The sequence below is a fragment of the Dipodomys ordii genome, unplaced genomic scaffold (genome assembly GCF_000151885.1).
Source record: "Dipodomys ordii isolate 6190 unplaced genomic scaffold, Dord_2.0 Scaffold76, whole genome shotgun sequence".
Taxonomy (NCBI): domain Eukaryota; kingdom Metazoa; phylum Chordata; class Mammalia; order Rodentia; family Heteromyidae; genus Dipodomys; species Dipodomys ordii.
The window spans coordinates 10214465-10237309 of NW_012267292.1; the positions used below are offsets into that span (position 1 = coordinate 10214465).

Sequence of the window (22845 nt, forward strand, 5' to 3'; positions counted from 1 at the left end):
GCTTTTTTCTTTTTGCTTATGTGGTACTGAGGAATCGAACCCAGGGCCTCATGCATGCAAGGCAAGCGCTCTACCACTGAGCCACCTTCCCAGCCCCTCAACATAGTATTTTAAGTCCTAACCAGAGTGGTCAGGCAAGAGAAAAAAGTAAAGGCATACAAATTGGAAGTCAAATTGTCACTGTTTCCAGATAAGAAGGATCTAGAGGAAAGATGACCCTTCCACACTGTTAATAATTGTAAATTAGTCCAGCCCTTATGAAAAATGGCAAAAAGTTCCTCAAAAAAAATCCATATGATCCAGAAGACCCCTCCTGTTATATAATTAAAAGAGGTGGAATCAGGTATACTGAAGAGATATGTATTCTCCATGTTCAACACTAGTCACTCTAGCTAAAATATGGAAACAGCCTACATTGTTCAATCAACTAACAAATGGATAAAGAAAATCTATAACATATACATAATGGCTAAATAAACCATAGAAGAGCCTGAAATTTTGTTTATAACAACATGGTAGGCACGAGAAGTCATTATGTGTTGTGAAATAAGCAAAGCAGAGAAAAACAAATAATATATTATCTCATTCATGTGTGGAACCCAAAACATACCAGATAGTTAACCAGAGGCCACAGAGTATAGGGAGAGAGGGGAAAGATGGAAACAACTTATCAGTGCATACTAAGCTATACTAGATAAGAATAGGAAGTTCTGGGATGTTACTGCACTACAGTGACTACAGGTAACAATAATATGATGCATTTCAAAGAGCTAAAAAAAAGGATTTTGAGAATTTCTGCCATTAAGAAAGTAAATATTTGAACATGTTTAACATTATATAAACATTATATAATATATACATGTATGAAACATGGCACTCTATCAATATATAATTTTATGGTGGTATGGGTTCTATGCATGCTTCAAGTACTCTACCATATACCTACTCCAACCTAGTTCATAAATTTTTGTGTTATCAATGAAAAACTAATAATCTCAGAAATAACAAGTATCAGAAAGTACCTTTTGTCCCTACCCCCATACAATATCATAAAACCCTATTGTTGGATACTCTACATTGCCTTATGAAGATTTATTTCTACACTTGGATTTCCCAATAAATTGTAGGTTTAATAACTGCATGACCATGTTTTAACTTATCTTTATATTTTCAGAACTGGATACAAAGTAGAAACCAACTATCATTTGTTGAATAAAAGAATCAGCTTTCATTACCAGACGAAATACTAAAATTACCAGCCAAAATAGTAAACCTTTGCACAGAACTTTTGTCCAGCTATCTAATAACCTTCCTGATTAGTATCACATGCTAATTATGCAATTAACTAAGTATGAACAGAAAGTCATTGTATATCTCCCAAGTTAAGAAAATTTCAGGAGTCCAGAAGAAGGCTGAGGAGAAGCTGAGGGCCAGTTTTAGTGTTCCAGTGGAAAATCTAAGGCTAAAGAGTCACACCAAGTGTGCCATCATAGTACAGAGGGTTTGGCCAGAAAGGAAATATGCAGGCAGCTTGGTTAATGAGAAAGATTCGGGCACTCACCAGTGTCTGCAACAGTGGCAGCAGCTGCTGCCATGGCCCACCATATCAACAGAGAGAGCCCAGAACAAAGGCTCCAGAGGTGGAGTGTGAGCAAATTTTACTCACCACCAGCAAAAGCTGATAGGGAGTAGAAATCTTCATCCTGCTGACCATAGATAGTCCCAGACCATGGACAGCCTGGAAACAAAGGGAAAGATGTGAGTACCCCCAAGACAACCTCACTCATTCTCACAGAGCAGCAGTGGGAAGGTAGCCCCTCCCCACCACCGGAGAAGAACTCCATTTTGATACTGACAAAAAACTGGCCAGAGCAGCTAACACATAACTCAGGCCTTGGAAGACTTTATGAGCCATTCAACAGGTCAAAGGAACCTGACCTGCAGGGTTCAACTCCACCCCTGGGGAAAGTTGCCCTTCCCAAGCAGAGGCAGCTCTGCAAGGAGGACTATCCTCAGTGGGTAAATTGTCCTCAGTGGGTAAACAGAGCCAGAGGCTGCCATACCCCTCTCAGCTAAGGCAGCAACTCCAGCTGCTAGAGGGTAAAATAAAAACAATTGGAAACTCATTACACATAAACTCTGAGGATGGCTCCAGGCCAGGCTGCTTGAGTCTCTCAGAAGCTAGCCCATCAGGGTAAAGCTACAGATTGCTGACAGTCCACAGCCCTACCTACAACCCAGCTCCCTTTCACAGCAACTCCAATTAGAGGAAAGAGCCTCTTTTGTAATAATCAAAGCAGATCTCTCTCCCACTGAACTAGCCTTGGAGGAGGGTCATAAAAGTCCCTGGTAAGGCAGAGCTTCATTCTGCCTGCTCACACAAACTGATTTAAGAAACCAGTCAAGCCACAGAAAAACAAAACACCACAAGCAAACCAGAGACTCCACCAAGAGACTGGTTATGGACACTATTTTTTCTACCTAATTTTTGTAAAAAAAAAAATTGTTTTCTACTTTTTTCATCATTTTTATTTTAGCTTTGTTTTTTGTTTGTTTTTATTCTCTCTATACTCTTTCCACTTTGGGTCCTTTTTTTTTTTTTTTTTGCTTTACTTAAGGTCTAATAGGCCTTATCCTTCATTATGTGCATACTTAGATATTGATTACCCAATTCACAAACTCTCAGCTGAACTCATTTCTACTTCTATAATTTTAAGTGTTTCATTTTTTAATTTTTTATTTTTCCTTTTTCTTTATCTCCTCATTTCCTTCTATCCCTCTCCTCTCACTGAATTTAGGTCTTCATTATATTCCCTCCCTCTGTTTCCCTCCCTACACTTTCTAATCTTACTTTCTCCTCACAATTCTCCCTAAACCTATTCATTTCTATCTGCTGATTCCTTCTTTGATTTTCTTAGTCCAATGATCCCTAGTTGTTTGTTGTTGAACTAGATTGTATCTATTGAACTAGATTGTATCTTTACTCATTTTGACTGTGTCAAACAATCTACCCACCTACAGGGCTCTGGCTGAGTCTTGCCTTAAAATAGTGTTCTAGCATGAAATTGGTTTTGCTTTCATACCCAAATGGGCAGAACAAGCTGGAGAAACACAAGAAAAATGGCAAGTCCAAGTATCTCAATTCCTACTCATGATAATCAGGCAACAGAGCAGTTAATGAATAATCCAGAGGAGAGTTCCCAAAATGCTCTACAAACACTACTGGTACACATGCTGAATGAAAAGACTGAAAGCTGCAAAAGACTCTCTGTAAACATGATGAGGCTAACCAAAAGTTAATACAGGAATTTTGCCAGCATGTGGAAGCTAACCAAAGATTAATAGAGAAATAAGGTGAGCAGGATGAGAATAAACAAAGATTAATAGAGGCATTCATGGAATCCACAAACAGAAATCTGGAGGAATCCATGGAGACCACAAAGGGAATATACTGAATGAAGCACTTCAGAAGGAAACAAAGTCCAATGAAACTATAATAAATCAAATAAAGAATTTGAGAATGAACATTGAAAACCAAATTAAGGAGATAAGTCCATACAAGATCTAAATCAAAGCTCCAACAAAGAATTTGAAGCCATCAAATCTGACCAATTAGAAGGAAAAGAAATAAATAAAGTAGAAAGGCTTGACAGTAGGTTAGACCAAACCTCTGGGATTGAAGACAGCCTAGACATTATAGAGAAAGAACATACATGTATTCGAGACAAATCCAAGAAATATGATAGATCCATTCAACATTTAGAGGACACAATCAGAAGGCTCAATTTAAGGCTAATGGATGTAGAGGAGGGCCTAGAGACAGAAGTTAAAGGTCTAGGAAATTTATTTAACAGAATCCTAGCAGAGAACTTCCCAAATATGCAAAAAGATAGGTCCATACAGATACAAGAAGCTTTTAGAACCCCATATAGACCAGACCAGAACAGGACATCCCACTGTCACATTGTAATCACACAGGATCAATTCAGATCAAGGAAAGAATCTTTAAAGCTGTCAGGGAGAAAAGATCAATCACCTATAAAGGGAAACCAATCAGAATATCTTCAGATTTCTCAGCAGAGACAAAGCAAGAAGAGCCTGGAATAATGTATGCCACACCCTAAGGACAAACAACTATCAACCAAGAATACTGTACCCAGCTAAACTCTCCTTCACAACAGAAGAGCAAATAAAAACCTTCCACAGCAAAGAAAAATTGAAACAATATATCTCCACACAAACCAGCCCTACAAAAGATACTTAAAGATGTCCTACACATAGAAAACCAACAAGAGCACAATAAAAGTCAAGAAAAAGGCCCCAAACAGAGAATCCAAGAATCATAGGAAGAACCCAGTTGGCACAGGCCCCAAGAAGGTGGATAAATGGCAGGAACTACCAAACACCTCTCAGTCCTAATTCTCAATATTAATGGACTTAACTCTCCAATTAAGCAACATAGACTGTCTAATTGGATCAAAAAGCAAGATCCTTCTATTGGCTGCCTTCAAGAGATACACCTTGCCCACTAAAACAAATATTCTGAAAGTGAAAGTCTGGAATAAAATCTACCAAGCAAATGGCCCCATAAACAGGTGGGAGTTGCAATCCTAACATCAGATAAAATAGACTTCAAATTAAAATTAGTGAGAAGAGATAAAGAAAGTCATTACATACTTATTAAGGGATCTCTCCTTCAGGAGTAGAATGCCAGCCTTGAGCAAAAAAGATAAGGGATAGTGTCCAGGACTTGAGTTCATGCACCAGGATCAGTATCAGTATAAGAAGAAGGGAGAAAAGGAAGAGGAAAGGGAAAAGGAGGAGGAGGAGACAGCTGAGCAGCAGCAACAGCAGAAACCTTATAGGAAGTCTGACCATTGAGAAATGAACTTGACCTCACTGGCATTTACAGGATTCTGTCCCCAACATTTCAGAATATCTAATCCAGTAAAATGGAATGTTTACCAGAATAGGGCACATGCCAAGCCATAAAGCAAGACTCAGATTTCAAAGGGCTGAAGTAATAGCAAGACTGCTTTCTGGCCTCAGTGGGATTAAGCTAAAATCAGTGACAGAAAGAAAATTAGGAAACTTCCAAACTTGTTAAAATTAAGTAATACATTCTGAATGACCCATGAACCAAATTAGATAAGTTACACCCCCAAATATAATGTTGGGTAAAAGAAGCCAAGCATAAAGAAGTACATATTGCATGATTTTAATGGTAGAAAGTTCCACAACATCTCTGATGATGAAGATTAGAATAATTTGCTTTATTTGTGGGCAGATCACTATTGCAGAAGTTCCTAGGACACCAATACTATTCTAGATCCTAACTTTCCTGTGTTACATGGGTTTAACTCATTAAAAACTCAAAACTTGTAGATCTTAACTGAGCATCAGTGGGTCACCACTGTAATTCTAGATACTCAGACTAAGATCTGCAGATTGAAGTTTGAAACCAGACTGGGAAGGAAAGTTCAAGATTATTTTTATACCCATTTAACCACATAAAAGACAGAACTGGAGCTGTGGTTCAAATTGTAGAGTGCCAACTTGAACCACAAAGCTAAAGGATAGCACCTAGGCCTGTAGTTCAAGCCACAAAAGTGCACAAATTTCAAAAAACAATTGTTTTTTAAATTTTTATTTATTTTTTTATTGTGAAAATACTGTACAGAGAGGTTACAATTACATGGGCAAGATAATGAGTACATTTCTTATCAAGCATTGTAGCCTCCTCCTTTGTTTCCCTTCCTATCCCTTCCCATGCCCCCCCACACCCCCACCCAATCCTCCCCACCTCCCCCCCACCAAAGTTGTAAAGTTCGTTTTCGACATAAGGACTTGTACTTCTCATTGTTGCAACAATGTGTATCTTACTATGTTACAGTTCAACATGAATATTTACCAAAAGGAGCAAGCCCAACGATGATAGCTCATGCCTGTAATCCTAGCTACTGAGGAGGCTGAGATTTGAGGATCACAATTCAAAGCCAGCTGGAGCAGGAAAGTCTGTGAAACTCATCTCTAATTAACCACCAAAATACAGGAAGTGGTGCTGTCATAAAGTGCTATCCTTGAGCTTAAGAGCTGAGGGACAGAGCCCAGGCCCAGAGTTTAAGACTTACCACTGACTCCCCACCCCCCGCAATCCAGACAAGTGCTGGTGGCTCACACTTGTAATCCTAGCTGCGATCTGAGAAGCGCGGTTCAAAGCCATGAGACTCATCTCCAGTTAACCCCCAGAAAACCAAAAATGGCACTGTGGCTCAAGTGGTACTTTCCTTGAGCTAAAGAACTCAGGGACAACACCCAGACCCAGAGTTCAAGACCAGACCAAAAAAAAAAAAAAAGCATTCCAATCTTTCTTCTGTCTTTTGTTAAAAAATATTTTTAACAAAAAAATTTTAACCCTTTCCTTATCTTCATTTTAAGTTACATATTACTCTTTTTTTGATAGCAAAGCAGTTTATGTCTACAATGCATCTTTTTTGGGAGGAAGGGGTTCCAGATGTGGGGCCTGAACTCTGAGCCTGGGCGCTGTCCCTCAGCTCCTCAGCTCAAGGCTAGCGCTCTACCACTTGAGCCACAGCACCACTTCCAGCTTTTTTCTTTTTGCTTATGTGATGCTGAGGAATCGAATCCAGGGTCTCATGCATGCAAGGCAAGCGCTCTACCACTGAGCCACCTTCCCAGTCCTCTACAATGCATCTTAACCTCTATCATCACATCTAAAACTTCACCCCGCGTTTGACCCACCTCTTCCCTTATATTTTTCTGTCATATACACAATGAATTCTTGCCTGAATTCCTTCCCCTTCCTCTCTCTTCATTCTTCTACCCCTCTCCTCTCCTTTGTCTCACCATCCCCTCTTGCAAGTATCTATTTCCTGGTACTTAATTTGTTGGGCTTTCCCTTAGTCTTTTTAAGGAATTTCACTGTTTGTGCTCTCCTTGGAGTCTGTTATACTTCAATTCATTCATTTCTAACTCCTTACATACCACCCAGAATGTTTACTTACAAATTCATTTGTAACCCCTTACTTACCACCCAGTGTGTTTACTTGTAGAGTTATAAGCACATTCTAGCTACCACAAATGAAGGAAACCATGCAACCTATGTTTCTTTACATCAGGCTTACTTCACTTAATATAGTTTTTTTCCAAGTCTTTCCATGTTCTTACAAATGGAGCAATAACACTCTTTCTGATGGAAGCATAGGATTCCATTGTGGATATACCACATTTTTTTGATCCGTTCATCCACGGAGGGGCATTTGGGCTGACTCCATACTTGGCTATGGTAAATAATGCTGCAAGGCTGCACTAAAGCTACCTTCACAACCATGTTCATTAAAACTAATTAAATTTCAAGTAAACCCATGAACCCTCAGTGGGAATGACCACATCTATAAAAAATGTAAAATAATGAATACAAATGCATCTTTGGAAAGATTCATAAGCACAAAACAATAGAAAAATAAATGTTAATATAGGAAGTGTTCAAGGGTTACTTATGACCCCTGAGGAGCGAGAGAATCCATCGAGGCACAGTTAAAGGTGGACAAAAGTTTATTTACACTGTTTACATCAGAAAGGGGTCCTGAGACCACCTTGTCCTGGGCTAGATCCCCAGAACCAGGAGCAGCCTCGACCTCCAAGCCCCGAGCCTCCAACAGCCATTCCTGCTCCCCGCCACCAGACCTTTATTAGGGGGTCTGCAAACCTCCAAACCTCAGTCCTCCAGCGCTCCGAAGGGGAAGGCTGCTCCCTTCCGCCCTTGCTCTTTCTCTGCAGGCCTCTCCACTCTCCGCAGGCCGCTCTGCTCCGCGCCCCACGAGCCTTTGCCCAGGCCCCTGGAGGAGGCCCACAATGACCTCCTGAGGAGGCCCCGAATGACCTCTGGAGGTGGTCCCACATGGCCTCTCGAGGCTTGCCCTGCCCTCCTCAGGCCTGCCCTCTTCAGGACTCTGGATCTTTCCCTTCCCACCTCTTCTCTACTCCCCTCAAGACTCTGGTTTTTCCGCTACTCTCCACCCCACCTAGGAACACGCAGCCTATGTATACCCAGATAGGCTGCGCCCCTCCCCAACCAATGATTTCAAACCGCCCTTCAGGCTCCTCCCCCAAGCTGCCCAGGTCCAATCCCAATAGGCAGCCCAGCATGTGGGGATCAACGCCCCACCCCTCCAGCAGCACGCCCCGCCCCCACTCCGCGGCATGCCCCACCCCTTTGGCGGCATAGCATGGCTCTTCTGCGGCATGCCCTGGGCTGTGACATCAGCCTCTCAACGCCCCGCCCCTCCTGCAGGCCAGGCCACGGAGCCTGATTATCCTGCAAGGCTGATTAGCGGCCCGCTGGTTATTACGCAATGGAATTCTATGCCTCTGTCAGAAAGAATGACATTGCCCCGTTTGTTAGGAAATGGAAAGACTTGGAAAAAATTATATTAGGTGAAATAAGCCAGGCCCAAAGAAACATAGGTCCCATGGTTTCCCTTATTTGCAATAACTAGTATATATCTGAGACAAGCAGAAAAGGTCAGATAAGTTGATGTTAGGGAAATAAACCCTAAGATATGTATTCAAATGTTTTTTTTCTTTCATGCATGTGTTTCTAATGCATTTATAAGATTATCTCTTTGTTGCTTTGTATGTCCCTCCCCCACAGTATAACCCCTGCTTTCACTATATTTGATGTCAGTATAACTTGTGGAGGAGATGGGGAAAACCCAGTTGTTTAAAGACACAGGTGGACCTGTTGCAACAATGAGAAGTACAAGTTGTCATGTCCAAAACGAGCTTTACAATGTCGGTGCGGGGGGGTGGGGGGGAAGGGGGGGAAGGAGAAGGATTGGGATTGGGGGGAGGGGAGAGGCTGGGAAGGGATGTGAAGGGGAAACAAAAGGAGGAGGCTGCAATGCTTGGTAAGAAATGTACGCATTATCCTGCCCATGTAATTGTAACCCCTCTGTACAGTAGGTTCACAAATAAAATTTAAAAAATAAATAAAAATAAAATTAAAAAAAGAAGTCACATACCAAATGAAACTGATCCACTTTGGGGATTCCATCTTCATTTGTCTCAAATTCCTGATTCTGAACAGAAAGCTGTAAAAGAACATAAGAATGAGTAGAGATTAGGGTATCAATTTTTTACTCATCCTATACAAAAATATGTAACTTGTGGTGAATAGAGAAAAATGCTTACTCAAGAACAACCAATGAGTTGTCCCTAAAGAGTCAATCAAAACCAAGTACAGGGGCTGTGAAGGTGGCTCAGTGGTAGAGCGCTTGCCTTGCATGCATGAGGCCCTGGGTTTGATTCCTCAGCATCACATAAGAAAAAAAAGGCCGGAAGTGGCGCTATGGCTCAAGTGGTAGAGTGCTAGCCTTGAGCTGAAGAGTTGAGGGACAGCGCCCAGGTCCAGAGTTCAGGCCCCATGACGGGACCCAAAAAATAAATAAATAAATAAATAAGGCTGGGTACCAGTGGCTCACACCTGTAATCCTAGCTTCTCAGAAGGCTAAGATCTGAGAATTGCAGTTCAAAGCCAGCCCAGGCAGAAAAGTCCCTGTGAGACTCTCATTTCCAATTAACCAACAGAAAACTGGAAATGGAGCTGTGGCTCAAAGTGGCAGAAGAATGCTAGCCTTAAGCAAAAAGAACTCAGAGAAAGCACCCAGGCCTCATGAACAACAATCAATCAATCAATAAATAAAATAGCCATCTTCACAAAAATGCCATAATTTCTTTAAAACATAATAAAAAGAAATAATTCATTTTTAAAGGATAGATCGATGTAGACTTTTCTGGGAAGATTTGCCTGAAACTAGTGTGTTACTAGAGAACAAAACTAGGTAACTGTGGTACATACTAGTGGTAGATTAGGTTTGTAGTAGTGTTTCCTTCTGAAAATTAAAATTTGTAACTTTCAAATATACATATTATCCCTTTCAAGGAACTGATTTCACACAATAGTGAAATATGTTCTATTAAACTTAAAAGTATTTGGGCAGAGGCTCGGGACATGTGTTGCACATATTTTGAAGAATGAGAATGGTGAATTATCCTTTATTCTTTAAACTGTCAGATTTCATAAATTCATATTCTTCTTCATTTGTGCTATGACAACTATAATGACCAGGCAATAGTATCATGGCTTGCTTGCTTAACTGTATGTGATCACACAATATAGGTAAAGGAACCCAAATAAAAATTAACCCAGGTATTCTTATAATGTGACACTGTTATTCACATTAAGCAAGGACTATAAACAGGGCCTGGGTACTTATTCAGCTTCATTATACACACACATAGCAGAGTGGCCAGCATAAAGGTGACACATGCTTTATGGGAGGCAACCATCTAAGACTACTCCAAATGACCCTAGACTCATGGTACTGCTATCTTCATGAATCCCCACCCCCACAGACAATATGCTGGACATAAAGTATTGTTCTAACAAAGGTAACATAGCAAAATGATGGAATATCAATTCTGTGGCATCACTATTTTAAAAATGTAACTAGTGAACATTACTACATTCTAAATAAGTTGCTATGGTGGAAACGTGGCAAAAAAAAATAAGACAGCAACTTCTGGCCAACAACTAGAATATAACAGACCACTCTCTGTCCAAACTTAAAGAAATGAAATCTATGGACAAATATGTGAGCTTGAAAGCATATCTAGTCCCAGTAAAGCACGGTCAGCATGCTCACTTTTCTAGCACCCTAGAAAAGACCCTGAAGAGGATGATGCAAATAAGTTGTGCCAAGTTTACTGACTCACCAAAGAGTAAGATAATACAGGTGTTTTAAGTCACTACATTTCAGGATGACATTATAAAAAGCAATTTTTCCTATCAAAACTGAAAGAATAAAGATTCTACATTTTGAGAAAAACTGTAACACCTCTGAGGTAATGCCAGCTAGGAACAAGAAATTTGAATAATAGGTTTTTAACACTGTAAACTAACATTAACCACCTTCCCTGTTATCTCATTTTGTATAGTAAGCCAGAAAATGAAATACTGTTTCATAATCTCCAAATGATTACAACTTCCTAAAAAGTGTGGCAAAACTTGTAACATTTCCTAAGGTAATTTAAAAACAAAAACAATAACTAATTGAACATTATGTTGAAAACGAACTTTACAATTTTGGTGGGGGAGGAGGAGGGTTGGGGGGGTGAGGGGAGGATGGAATGGGAAGGGGAAACAAAGGAGGAGGCTACAATGCTTGATAAGAAATGTACTCATTATCTTGCCCATGTAATTGTAACCCCTCTGTACAGTATTTTCACAATAAAAAAAAAGAATTAAAAAAAATAATTGATGAGCTGGGCTCTACTCAGGAGGCTGAGATATGAGGATCATGGTTCAAAGCCAGCCCAGGCAGGAAAGTCGGAGAGACACTTATCTCCAATTAACCACCAGAAAATCAGGAGTGGCACTGTGGCTCAAGTGCTACAGCACTAGCCTTGAGCTGAAGAGCTGAGGGACAGCGCCCAGGCCCAGTGTTCAAGCCCCAATACTAACAAAAACAAAAACAAAAAAACTAATTCATGGGATTTTAGTAGTTATAGGAAAAAAAAACAGATAAACTAAGAGACTATTATCTTAAACAAAATCTTGCATTCTTTCACTGTAATCCAAACTATCAAAATATCATGGGAAATTCTAGAGCTAGATAATTATGTTATCACTTAATTTTTTAGTATCTAATCATAATGGATACCCATTTTCCACAAAGATCTAAAAATTCACTTCCTTGAAAGTGGCTTTTCATGCTCCTTTTGTTTTACTTGTTCACATATCTAAATTATTATTTAGATTTATTATTATTTCAGTGCTATAATCCTGTATTTCTAGCACCTAGTTCAATAGGTTCTCAATATGTTGTTTGACTACATATATGAATCAGAAAGCAATCTAACTGATATAGATGAATTACAAAGAAAAGATATAATGAGGTACTTATATAAAAAAATTAAAATTTCAGTATAATAAGATCATGAAACATACTACAAAGAATTTATTTTCTCAATTATTACTTAGATAATTAATATAAATTTTTTTTGGGGTCCAGTCGTGGGGCCTGAACTCTGGGCCTGGGCGCTGTCCCTCAGCTCTTCAGCTCAAAGCTAGTACTCTACCACTTGAGCCACAGTGCCACTTCTGGCTTTTTTGGGGTTTTTTTGCTTATGTGGTGCTGGGGAATCAAACGCAGGGCCTCATGTATGCAAGGCAAGCACTCTACCACTGAGCCACCTTCCCAGCCCAATTAATATAAATTTGTAACAAACATACAACCCAATAATTTAATTATTAGGCAGTATCATAAGTAAAAAATTTGAAATTTCTCCAAAACTTCTTTAAATTATATTGTAGATTCTTACCAAAATTAAAGGACATTTCTAGTTTAATGCTTAATAGTTAAACATAGTTCAAACTAACAAATAAAAAATCACATACCGGAGCTGGGAAGGTGGCTCAGTGGTAGAGTGCCTGCTTAACATGCATGAGGCACTAGGTTTGATTCCTCAGCACCACATAAGCAGAAAAAAACAGAAGTGGTGCTGTGGCTCAAGTGGTACAGTCCTAGACTTGAGCTGAAGAATGGAGGAACAGTGCCCAGGCCCAGAGTTCAAGCCCCACAACTGACAGAAATGAATAAATAAATTAAAATTTAAAAAAAAGAAGTCATGTGCACAAAAAGGAACCTTACTTCATTGTTGGTGGGAATGTAAACTTGTTCAACCACTTTGGAAAGCAGTATGGAGGTTCCTCAAAAGACTTCACATAGAACTCCCCTATGACCCAGCAATCCCACTTTTGGGCATTTACCCAAATGTTTACAAACAAGACCACACTAAAGCTACCAGCACAACTATGTTTATTGCAGCATTATTTACCATAGCTAAGATATGGAACCAACCCAGATGCCCCTCAGTAGATGAATGGATCAAGAAAATGTGGTATATATACACAATGGAATTCTATGCCTCCATCAGAAAGAATGACATTGCTCAATTTGTTAGGAAATGGAAAAACTTGGAAAAAATTATATTAAGTGAAGTAAGCCAGGCCCAAAGAAACATAGGTCCCATGGTTTCCCTTATTTGCAATATCTAGTATATCTATGAGTCAAGCGGAAAAGGTCAGATAATGTGATGTCAGGAAAATGAACCCTTAGATATGTATTTTAATGTTTTTTTTCTTTCATGCATGTGTTTCTAATGCATTTATAAGATTATCTCTTTGTTGCTTTGTATGTCCCTCCCCCACAGTATAACCCCTGCTTTCACTATATTTGATGTCAGTATAACTTGTGGAGGAGATGGGGAAAACCCAGTTGTTTAAAGACACAGGTGGACCTGTTGCAACAATGAGAAGTACAAGTTGTCATGTCCAAAACGAGCTTTACAATGTCGGTGCGGGGGGGTGGGGGGGAAGGGGGGGAAGGAGAAGGATTGGGATTGGGGGGAGGGGAGAGGCTGGGAAGGGATGTGAAGGGGAAACAAAAGGAGGAGGCTGCAATGCTTGGTAAGAAATGTACGCATTATCCTGCCCATGTAATTGTAACCCCTCTGTACAGTAGGTTCACAAATAAAATTTAAAAAATAAATAAAAATAAAATTAAAAAAAGAAGTCACATACCAAATGAAACTGATCCACTTTGGGGATTCCATCTTCATTTGTCTCAAATTCCTGATTCTGAACAGAAAGCTGTAAAAGAACATAAGAATGAGTAGAGATTAGGGTATCAATTTTTTACTCATCCTATACAAAAATATGTAACTTGTGGTGAATAGAGAAAAATGCTTACTCAAGAACAACCAATGAGTTGTCCCTAAAGAGTCAATCAAAACCAAGTACAGGGGCTGTGAAGGTGGCTCAGTGGTAGAGCGCTTGCCTTGCATGCATGAGGCCCTGGGTTTGATTCCTCAGCATCACATAAGAAAAAAAAGGCCGGAAGTGGCGCTGTGGCTCAAGTGGTAGAGTGCTAGCTTTGAGGTGAAGAGCTGAGGGACAGTGCCCAGGCCCAGAGTTCAGACCCCACAACCAGACCCCCCCCCAAAAAAAAAAACAAGTGCAGGGATGGCTGTGGCTTAGTGGCAGAGTGCTTGCCTAGCATGCATGAAGCTCTGGGTTCTAGTCCTCGGTGCCATATAAACAGAAAAGGCTGGAAGTCGTGCTGTGCCTCAAGTGGTAGAGTGCTAGCCTTGAGCAAAGGAAGCTCAGGGACCATGCCTAGGCCTTGAGTTCAAGTCCCAGGACTAACAAAAAAAAAAACCTATGTATACATTTCAAATACTTTATTACTTCCTTGCTTTATAAGAAAAAGTGATTGTAGTCTATATTATGTTGACTTTAACAATACTCAGAAATGAGTAAGGAAATAAGGTAATTCCCATTCCAATATTTGTGTTCAAGAAATATAAACTACATAGATCAAGAATCACAAGAGGTAGGAGAATGGCAGAAAAGCACAGAGAAAAAATGTCAAACAGTTCCAAGCCCATCACCAACTTTCCAGGAGAGAAAGGAAGGAAGAGGCTATCACAGGGTAAAGCAAATGACCTTAGTGATAGACTGCTAATACTAGATACAAGCCCATAGCACCTGCAAACAAACCCAGTGCGGGATTTGTGAAAACTGACTACTCCAGTGTACAAGTCTAGCTTTGGTGAAATAAGACATTCTGTTGTTCCCCTTATCTCAGAGAGAAAAGGCAAGGTACCATCTTGAGAAAGGACCTCTTGATTTGAGTCTGAAATACTAAAGGAGCCTGAAAACAATGAATACTAATAGCTCTGGGTATATCGGGACACCCTGCCACAGAGTCTGGGTAGATGGCCAACACAGATGGTCAAGGAAAAAGGGAGTTTCTGGCATAGTATGCTGAGAATTTCAACCTGTGAAGAACTGCACTACCAAGTTAGGGAGCTGTGGTGATCATCCTCCATGGCCAACAAGTCCATGCCTGATGTTAGGGCAGGAACAAAACACTGTGCCTGTACCTCCAGGACTGTGTCCTAGCTTCATACGTTGGCTGTTGGGTGAGTGGGACCATGAACCCAAACCCTATGAATCAAGGGATTCAAAAAATCCATATGGCCTCCTCTCCACACTCAAAGCAAAGCCTAAGAACACCCAGACCTGTCCCTGGGAATTGCATCCAAGTGGTTATTTCCTGACATTTAGAACTGAGGGCCCAATCCAGATACTCTTGAATCAAAAACTTCCAGTCTCCTTCTCTGCAAAGGGAGGTAGACTGCTAAACAAAGTCTAAGAACATTAAAACCAGCAGGCAGAACAAATAGGGTCCTCCATTTAAAAACCCAGTCAGTACAGAACTCTGTTCTGTTTGCTTCCTTCATTCTCTGAGGCACCTGGGCATCACTCCAAGGCTTAGATACTTCTTTCCACTGGGGACACAAATCAGTGAGGATACAGAGACAATAGAGATCTGTAACTGGCCACAAATTATAAAGACTGCACACAAGAGAACCCACCATATACAAAGAAAGGAAGCTTCTAAAATGAAAGCACCGCACAATCAGACAACTGACTCTCTTTAAGTGACTCCAGTTGGATGACCTTGATTTAGACAGTGCTTGGGATCAAACCCAATTCCCTGAGTAGTGGGCAATTGCTTGGCTACTAAGCCATGTACTCAGTCTAGTGGTGAGAAATAGAACCTGAACCCAGCCACTAATGCCTAAATGCTGAAGACTATTTACTAGGGGAAAAATGCAGAAATTGAAACCTATGACATGATTTAAATGCATAAATCACAAAATAAAAACATAAGTAATATAAGAAAACAAGACAACATGTCTCCTCCAAAAGTCAATAATTCCATAATAACATGAAGAACAGTTAAGCAGATAAATTACAAACAATAATCATGCACCTACATGTTCATTGCTGCACTGATCACAATAGCCAAGATATAGAAACAACCCAGATGCCTCACTACAGATGAATGGATCTAAAAATTGTAGTACCTATATGCAATGGAATATTATGCAGCCATTAGAAAGGACAAAATAATGGCATTCGCAGTGAAATAGATAGAACTAGAACAAATCATTCTGAGTGAGGTAAGCCAAGAGCAGACAGACAAATGACACATGGTTTCCCTGATATATGGATGTTAAATCCAAAATACAAGGAGATATGACAAAGTAAACAGGACTCAAGAAACAAAGGACATCTACTTAATTTGTGGTACAATTTCTAAATGATTTCATGTTCTTGACCTCGTATATGGTGTATGTGTTTGTGTGTGTGCGCGCGCGCATGCAGGGACACGCACATCCATCTGAGTGAAGCTAGGAGGAGGACACAGAATCAGAGGGAAATGGGGGAAAATACTATGAAAGGGCCCATTAGCTATACTTGACATTGATGAAACTGAATTAAGCAACTCAATGGCAGCAATGAGATGGAAGTAATGAGAGGGTAAAAGGAAATAGCTTACACTAAGCAAAAGATAAGAAATGTCCTTATCACCTGATGTAGAAGAAGTAGTTGTATTATCAAAGCTTATAGAATTCACAAATATTATAGACCATGATAATGACAATTTGCCCTGTAAAGTTTAAATTGTGTATGTGACTCTAAGTACCACTATCACACAATACTATGAAATTTACATAATCACTTAATCTCAATAAAAATTATTTTAAAAAAGATCAACAGTAACTCATCAATGAAATTAAAGACATGGATAAGCACCTGAATGAATTCAAAGAAGATACAAATAGTTAAATAAACTCAAAGAGAATTCAAATAAACAGGTGAAGAAATTAAGGAAAAAAAATCGTGAACTAAAAAGTTGAAATCTTGAAAAATACTTAACATAATCAAATTAAAACCTTCTGCTTAGCCAGGCGCTGGTGGCTGAAGCCTGTAATCCTAGCTACTCAGGAGGCTGACATCTGAGGATCAAGGTTCAAAGCCAGCCCAGGCAGGAAAGTCCGTGAGACTCTTATCTCCCAGAAACCACTAGAAAACTGGAAATGGTGCTGTGGCTCAAGCGGTAGAGTGCTCGCCTTGAGATGAAGAGCGCAAGGACAGCGCCCAAACCACAGAGTTCAAGCCCCATGACCGGCCAAAAAATAAAAATAAATAAATAAAACCTTCTGCATGGCAAAACACATGTGCAGAAAATGAAATAAAATGCTTCAATATAGGGAAAATATTTGAAAATGACATTTGATAAATATATTATGGCTGCTTTTGTTCTAGAACTGCAGGATTCCCACAACACAGAACTTATTGCCCAGGAAGCCTGAAACATTTACCAGCTAGCCCTAGACTAGATCCCTAGACTAGAATCTTCACTGCTATGTTGACTAGAAGAACACATATACTTCCCTTGTTATTTAATCCCTCATAAACCACAGGTAACAAATAACTAATTGATCTACACTAGAAACCAGATTATTTTCCATAAACGTATGAAAATTTTCTAAATTATAGAACAAAATCATCTTCACTATAAATCTCAACTTTTAAAAAAACTAAGATAACACAATACTCAGTTATTAAGTAACAGAAGGTATAAGGAAAGGTATCAATAGCTATAATAATATACTAAAATACTGAAAATACAGTAAATTATTGCACTTTATCCAAAATAATGTTAAGAAGAATCACTATAATCATCACTTTGCATAATGAAATCAATTTTTCGAAATATGTATTTCGAAAGGTAACATACCCATAATAAAAGGCAGCCATAAGCATATAAGTCTGAACTTGGGGAAGGAGCCTTTCCCATCTTCAATTCAGGTGACATCAAACTCAATCCACCAACCATCATGTTCACTGAGGCTCTCTGACACTATAAAAAAAATATAAATAATTTGGAGGTAACATGAAGTATTCTGATTGTAATAAACTTTTCAAAAATTAAATTTTTAATTGTATTTTGCTCTACTAAATTGCTCTTAAGACTCAAAATTAACAGAAGACTTTTATTACATTAAATTGAAATGACCTTGGTCAAAAAAGTTAGTGTAACACCATATCAATCAATAAAGAGATGATGGTGCATGACTACAGTCCCAGCTACATGAGAAACATAAACAGGAGAACCACAGTTCAAGACTAGCTCCAGGTAAAAATGTGGACCCTACTCATAAAAAAATTTAAAAAATTAAAAAATAAAAACAAAACAAAGCTAAGATAGTGGGAATGTTTTCCTATCAAGCTTGAGGTCCTTAGTTCAAAGACCAGTACCACTGAAAGAAAAAAATGAAATTAAAACATGTCTACCCAAGAACCAATGGTCATGTCAACATTATTCATAACCAAAACCTATAAACCCAAGTGTCAATCAACTGATTAATTATCAACAAACTATGGCATAGATGATGAAATAATGTATTTGGTCTTAAAAAGAAATGTTGACAATATGTTCTACAGCATGGAAAAACTTTTTCTTCTTCTTTTTCTTTTTTTCCAGTCCTTGGGCTTGAACTCAGGGCTGGGGCACTCTCCTCAGCTTCTTTTGCTATCACTCTACCTCTTAAACCACAACTCAAGAGCTTCTTCTGAGTAGTTTATTGGAAATAAAGAATCTGAAGGACTTTTCTGCCTGGGCTGGCTCTGAATCACTATCCTCAGATCTCAGCCTCCTGAGTAGTTAGAATTATAGGTATGAGCCGCCAGCACTCAGCTAACATGGATTTCATGATTTCATTTATATGAGATATCCAGAATAGGTAAATTCATAGAGATAAAAATTTATTAGTGAGGGCTGGGAAGGTGGCTCAGTGGTAGAGCGTTTGCCTTGCATGGATGAGGCCCTGGGTTCGATTTCTCAGCACCACATAAGCAAAAAGAAAAAAGCTGGAAGTGGCGTTGTGGCTCAAGTGGTAGAGTGTTAGCCTTGAGCTGAAGAGCTGAGGGACAGCGCCCAGGCCCAGAGTTCAGGCCCCACAACCGGACCAAAAAAAAAAAATTTATTAGTGATCTCTAGGGCTGCATGAAGGAAGAAATGGAGAATGACTTTTGGGGATGAAACATATCCTAGAATTAGACAGTGGTGACCAGTAGAGAACTTTATGAACTAAAAACTACTACTGAATTGTATAATTTCTGCTACATGAATTATACTTCAATAAAGCTTTCTGTGGTACTGGGGTTTGAACTCAAGGCTAGGCTGGCATTTAAGCACTTGAGCCACTACTCCAGCCCAGCTTTTTCTTGGTTATTTTGAAGATGGAGCCTCACAAACTTTTTGGCCTCCGTTGGCTTAGGACCTCACTCTCCCTATCTCAGCCCCTAAGTAGCTAGGATTACAGGCATGACCAACCAGCACTCAGCCAATACAGCTATTTTTAAAATGAGAATTGTTTAGTCATTTTTACACGTAAAAATTAAGTATTTCAAAACAACATGTTGAACATAATATATATATGTTTATTAATTAAAATGAAGAGGAAACTGATCCTCATAATCTTGTACTTTTTGAATCTGCTTTTATATGGTTTTTGCTTTATCTACAAATTGTCTATTACGACATACCACTGTAACTGAAAACATCTATGGTGCCCCCATTTCTAAAACTTCACATTACTAATAAAAAAAGTATCAAAGTATGTATATTTAAACTTAATGAAAGAGAAGGGACACCATCAGAGAGGTATTCATATATTTCCTAATGATTGTTTGTCAAAGCCACTGAGTGTCATTTCTCCTATTGTTAAAATACACAATGCAAAAACTTAACTCTTGTTCTATAACCTAACTGATAGCAGATTATTGCATATGATACACCTCAACTGAAAAGCACAGATCCTATGATAAATAATTACATCATGTCTAGAATTAACATCTATATCGTATTTGTAAAACCATGATATTTTACCACAGATTTGGTGAAGTCAAAATCTCCAACAATTCCTTGTTCACGATTTAAAGCAAATACATTGTTCTGATGAAGTGATCCATGAATTATGCCAGCCTTGTGTAATGTATGCAGGCCCTGGGCAACACCTTTCATGACTTTTAAAGCTTCCTTTAATAGAAACAAAATAGGATACAAAATAGGCAGATTCTTTTAATACATAAATCTATTCTCATTTAAAAGACTGTTCCATAACTGAGTAAGTTTCTTTCAAATGAATCTTTACTAAAAGTATTGCATAAGTCCAGGAGCTAGTAGCTAATACCTATTATTCTACCTACACACAATGCTGAGATCTAAAAGTTTGAATTGAAGTTAGCCTGGCCAAAAAAATCATATGAGAGCCTGACTCAAAAATAAATAGCAAAAAACTGGGCTGGAGTGGCTCTAGCAGAAGACTATCAGTAAAGCATATAAGCCCAGCAAGCATGAATCCTTGAGTTCAAACCCTGGTACTACCAAAGAAACAACACAAAAAGCAACAGAACTCACAGTAGCTGAAGCTTTCATTGTATAACTGGTAAACATGGCTGGTACATACTTACACACACACAAATTATACATAATAATCATGGAAGCAACAGCCAAGAAGAGACTGAATAGTGGTACTAGGTTGGAAGAAGCCAGGCCTCCTTTACTAGAAATTCTAAACTTGCAGTGATAAAAATTAAGGCTGCTACTTAAAAATCTGTAATGGTGATTAGCTTGGACTTTGGAACCAGAAAAAAACTGATTTCTAGTCCCAATTCTACCTCTTTTTGAAAGACCCTATAAGACACTCAATCTCTCTAAGCCTTATTTTTCTCATTTGCTTAATAGGATAACTCACATCACGGAGCTTCATGACAAAAATAACCCAAGACAAAACTATACAAAATAGCATGTAGTATGAACTAAATAAATATTATGTGATATTATCTCATCTAATATATCTATGAAAATAATGTTTCTACTTACTTCTGAAGTTAAAGGCCTACTGGCTTGAACTGCACTCAGGTTTGCCTTAGGATAATATGGAACCATCAGATAAGCCATTGGATCAGACTAAGAAGCAAAACAGAATGTGATGAAAATGTAAAATTGAACCTATTTGTGGTATGCACTCATTCTATAAAGTAACTTTGGATTCTTATTAAAAGGAGTGAACTACTATTCTAAAGTCTGGAGCCCAAACTCATTTTAAATAAATTTTCTTCTGCAAGAGAATAAACAAATTGTTTAAACAGGGATACAGGTGGAACCATTGCAACAATGAGATGTACAAGATGCTATGTCGAAAAACGAACTTTACAACTTTGGAGGGAGGAGCGCAGTTGTGGAGATAGGAGGGCAGGGATGGTAGGGGAAAAACAAAGAAGGGGGCAACAATGCTTGATAAGAAATGTACTCATTACCTTGCTCATGTAATTGTAACCCCTCTGTTACAGTATTTTCACAAATAAAAAAAACTTATTAAAAAAAAAGAATTTTACCTTACACAAAAACAGGAATATCAATGGCAGTAACCCAGACTCCTCTCTCGTTTCTTTATAAGCTTTGTAGTAACTGGCTGCTCTCTGAATCACCTTAACTTCTGTATCAACATCCACAGAAAAGCCCTTGTATCAAAAAAAAAGCACTGGTAACTACAAAATTAAAATTTCTACTTGAATTATACATTAACCCAGCTTAAGCACAAGAAGTAATTTTTATATGTTACATTGCATTCAATTTTAGGTCTTTTCTATTTGCTTTGAACATTGTTAAGTTAGAAAAGAAACAATTTTACCTGTATCTCATATACATTTTAGAGTACAGGGCAAGTACAATTTCAATATCCTATTATGATAACTAACACCATCTCAAATCATGGAAGAAATAAACAGAAGACTATGCTGTCAACACAGCAGATACTTCCAAGAATTTTATTTTTCTAAAAATAGCAAAAACTTTAAAAGGCTATTGGATATATTTAGTTCACCAAAAAAAAGGGGGGCAGGTAAATCCTATTTAAGATAAGTACTACTTAGGAAAATGAGAGAAATTTGAAAGTCAAATTTTCTTCTACTACAGTCATCATTCTAATCAACAATCTACTTTATAAAACAAACAATATATTCTTTCATAAAAAGTAACTCTCCCCCAAGTCATAATGTATAGTTACCTTTAAAAGAACTGGCTTCCCATTAACTTCAGAGCATACCACAGGACGCTTGCTACTAAGTACCTTCATGGGCTCACCATCAAGAAGATCTCGTTCCAAGCTTGTAGTAAGAAGACCACCAGAGTCCTAGGTACATATTTTTATTACAGTTTAAGGTTTTTAATCCTACTAATTTTAAAACATCAATATAAATGCTATTAGGTGGTATGGACATCATCAACCCATTGAAAAAGTAAAATAAAAATGTTGCCATGTGCCAGATATTCCTAGCTACTCAGGAGGCTGAGAGCTAAGGATCACAGTTTGAAGCCAGCCTTGGCAGGAATATCCGTGAGACTCTTATCTCCATTAATGACTACCAAAAAAGCCAAAGTGAAGCTGTGGCTCAAGTGGTAACCTTGAACAAAAAAAGCTCAAGAACAGTCCCTAGGCCCTGACTTCAAGCCCCAGGATTGGCAATATAATTAAGTCTATTTTTCTAGTTTCAAACTCTTGAACTCCCCTCACCCACAATGTAACTTTCATAGAGTTAATGATTGCTATAATTACAAAAGTGATCAGAGATAACAGATTAATCAGACATGCTTCTAGGGAATCCTAATGTTTAAATGAAAAATCTCACGTTTACTAAAACCAGTTGATGATGTCCATACCATCTAATAGCATCTATATTAATTTTTTTAAGTTTGTTTACACAACATTCTTTCCTGTATTATATTTAAGATATTATCATTAACTTAATGAAAATCATAACAAATAAAGATGACT

The 22845-nt window shown here is 38.5% G+C and overlaps 1 protein-coding gene across 1 annotated transcript in view; it reads right to left on the reverse strand.

Annotated features, from left to right (window-relative positions):
• The window catches only part of Stk31 (serine/threonine kinase 31), a 59683-nt gene that overhangs the window by 1879 nt on the left and 34959 nt on the right, over window positions 1-22845 (reverse strand). Inside the window, exons 19-24 of the mRNA XM_013024412.1 lie at window positions 22078-22203; window positions 21407-21532; window positions 20892-20978; window positions 19896-20045; window positions 17742-17864; window positions 13667-13735 (exon numbers count right to left, since the gene is read on the reverse strand). Of these exons, the coding sequence (XP_012879866.1) occupies window positions 13667-13735; window positions 17742-17864; window positions 19896-20045; window positions 20892-20978; window positions 21407-21532; window positions 22078-22203 (681 nt within the window). The remainder of the gene's footprint in view (window positions 1-13666; window positions 13736-17741; window positions 17865-19895; window positions 20046-20891; window positions 20979-21406; window positions 21533-22077; window positions 22204-22845) is intronic.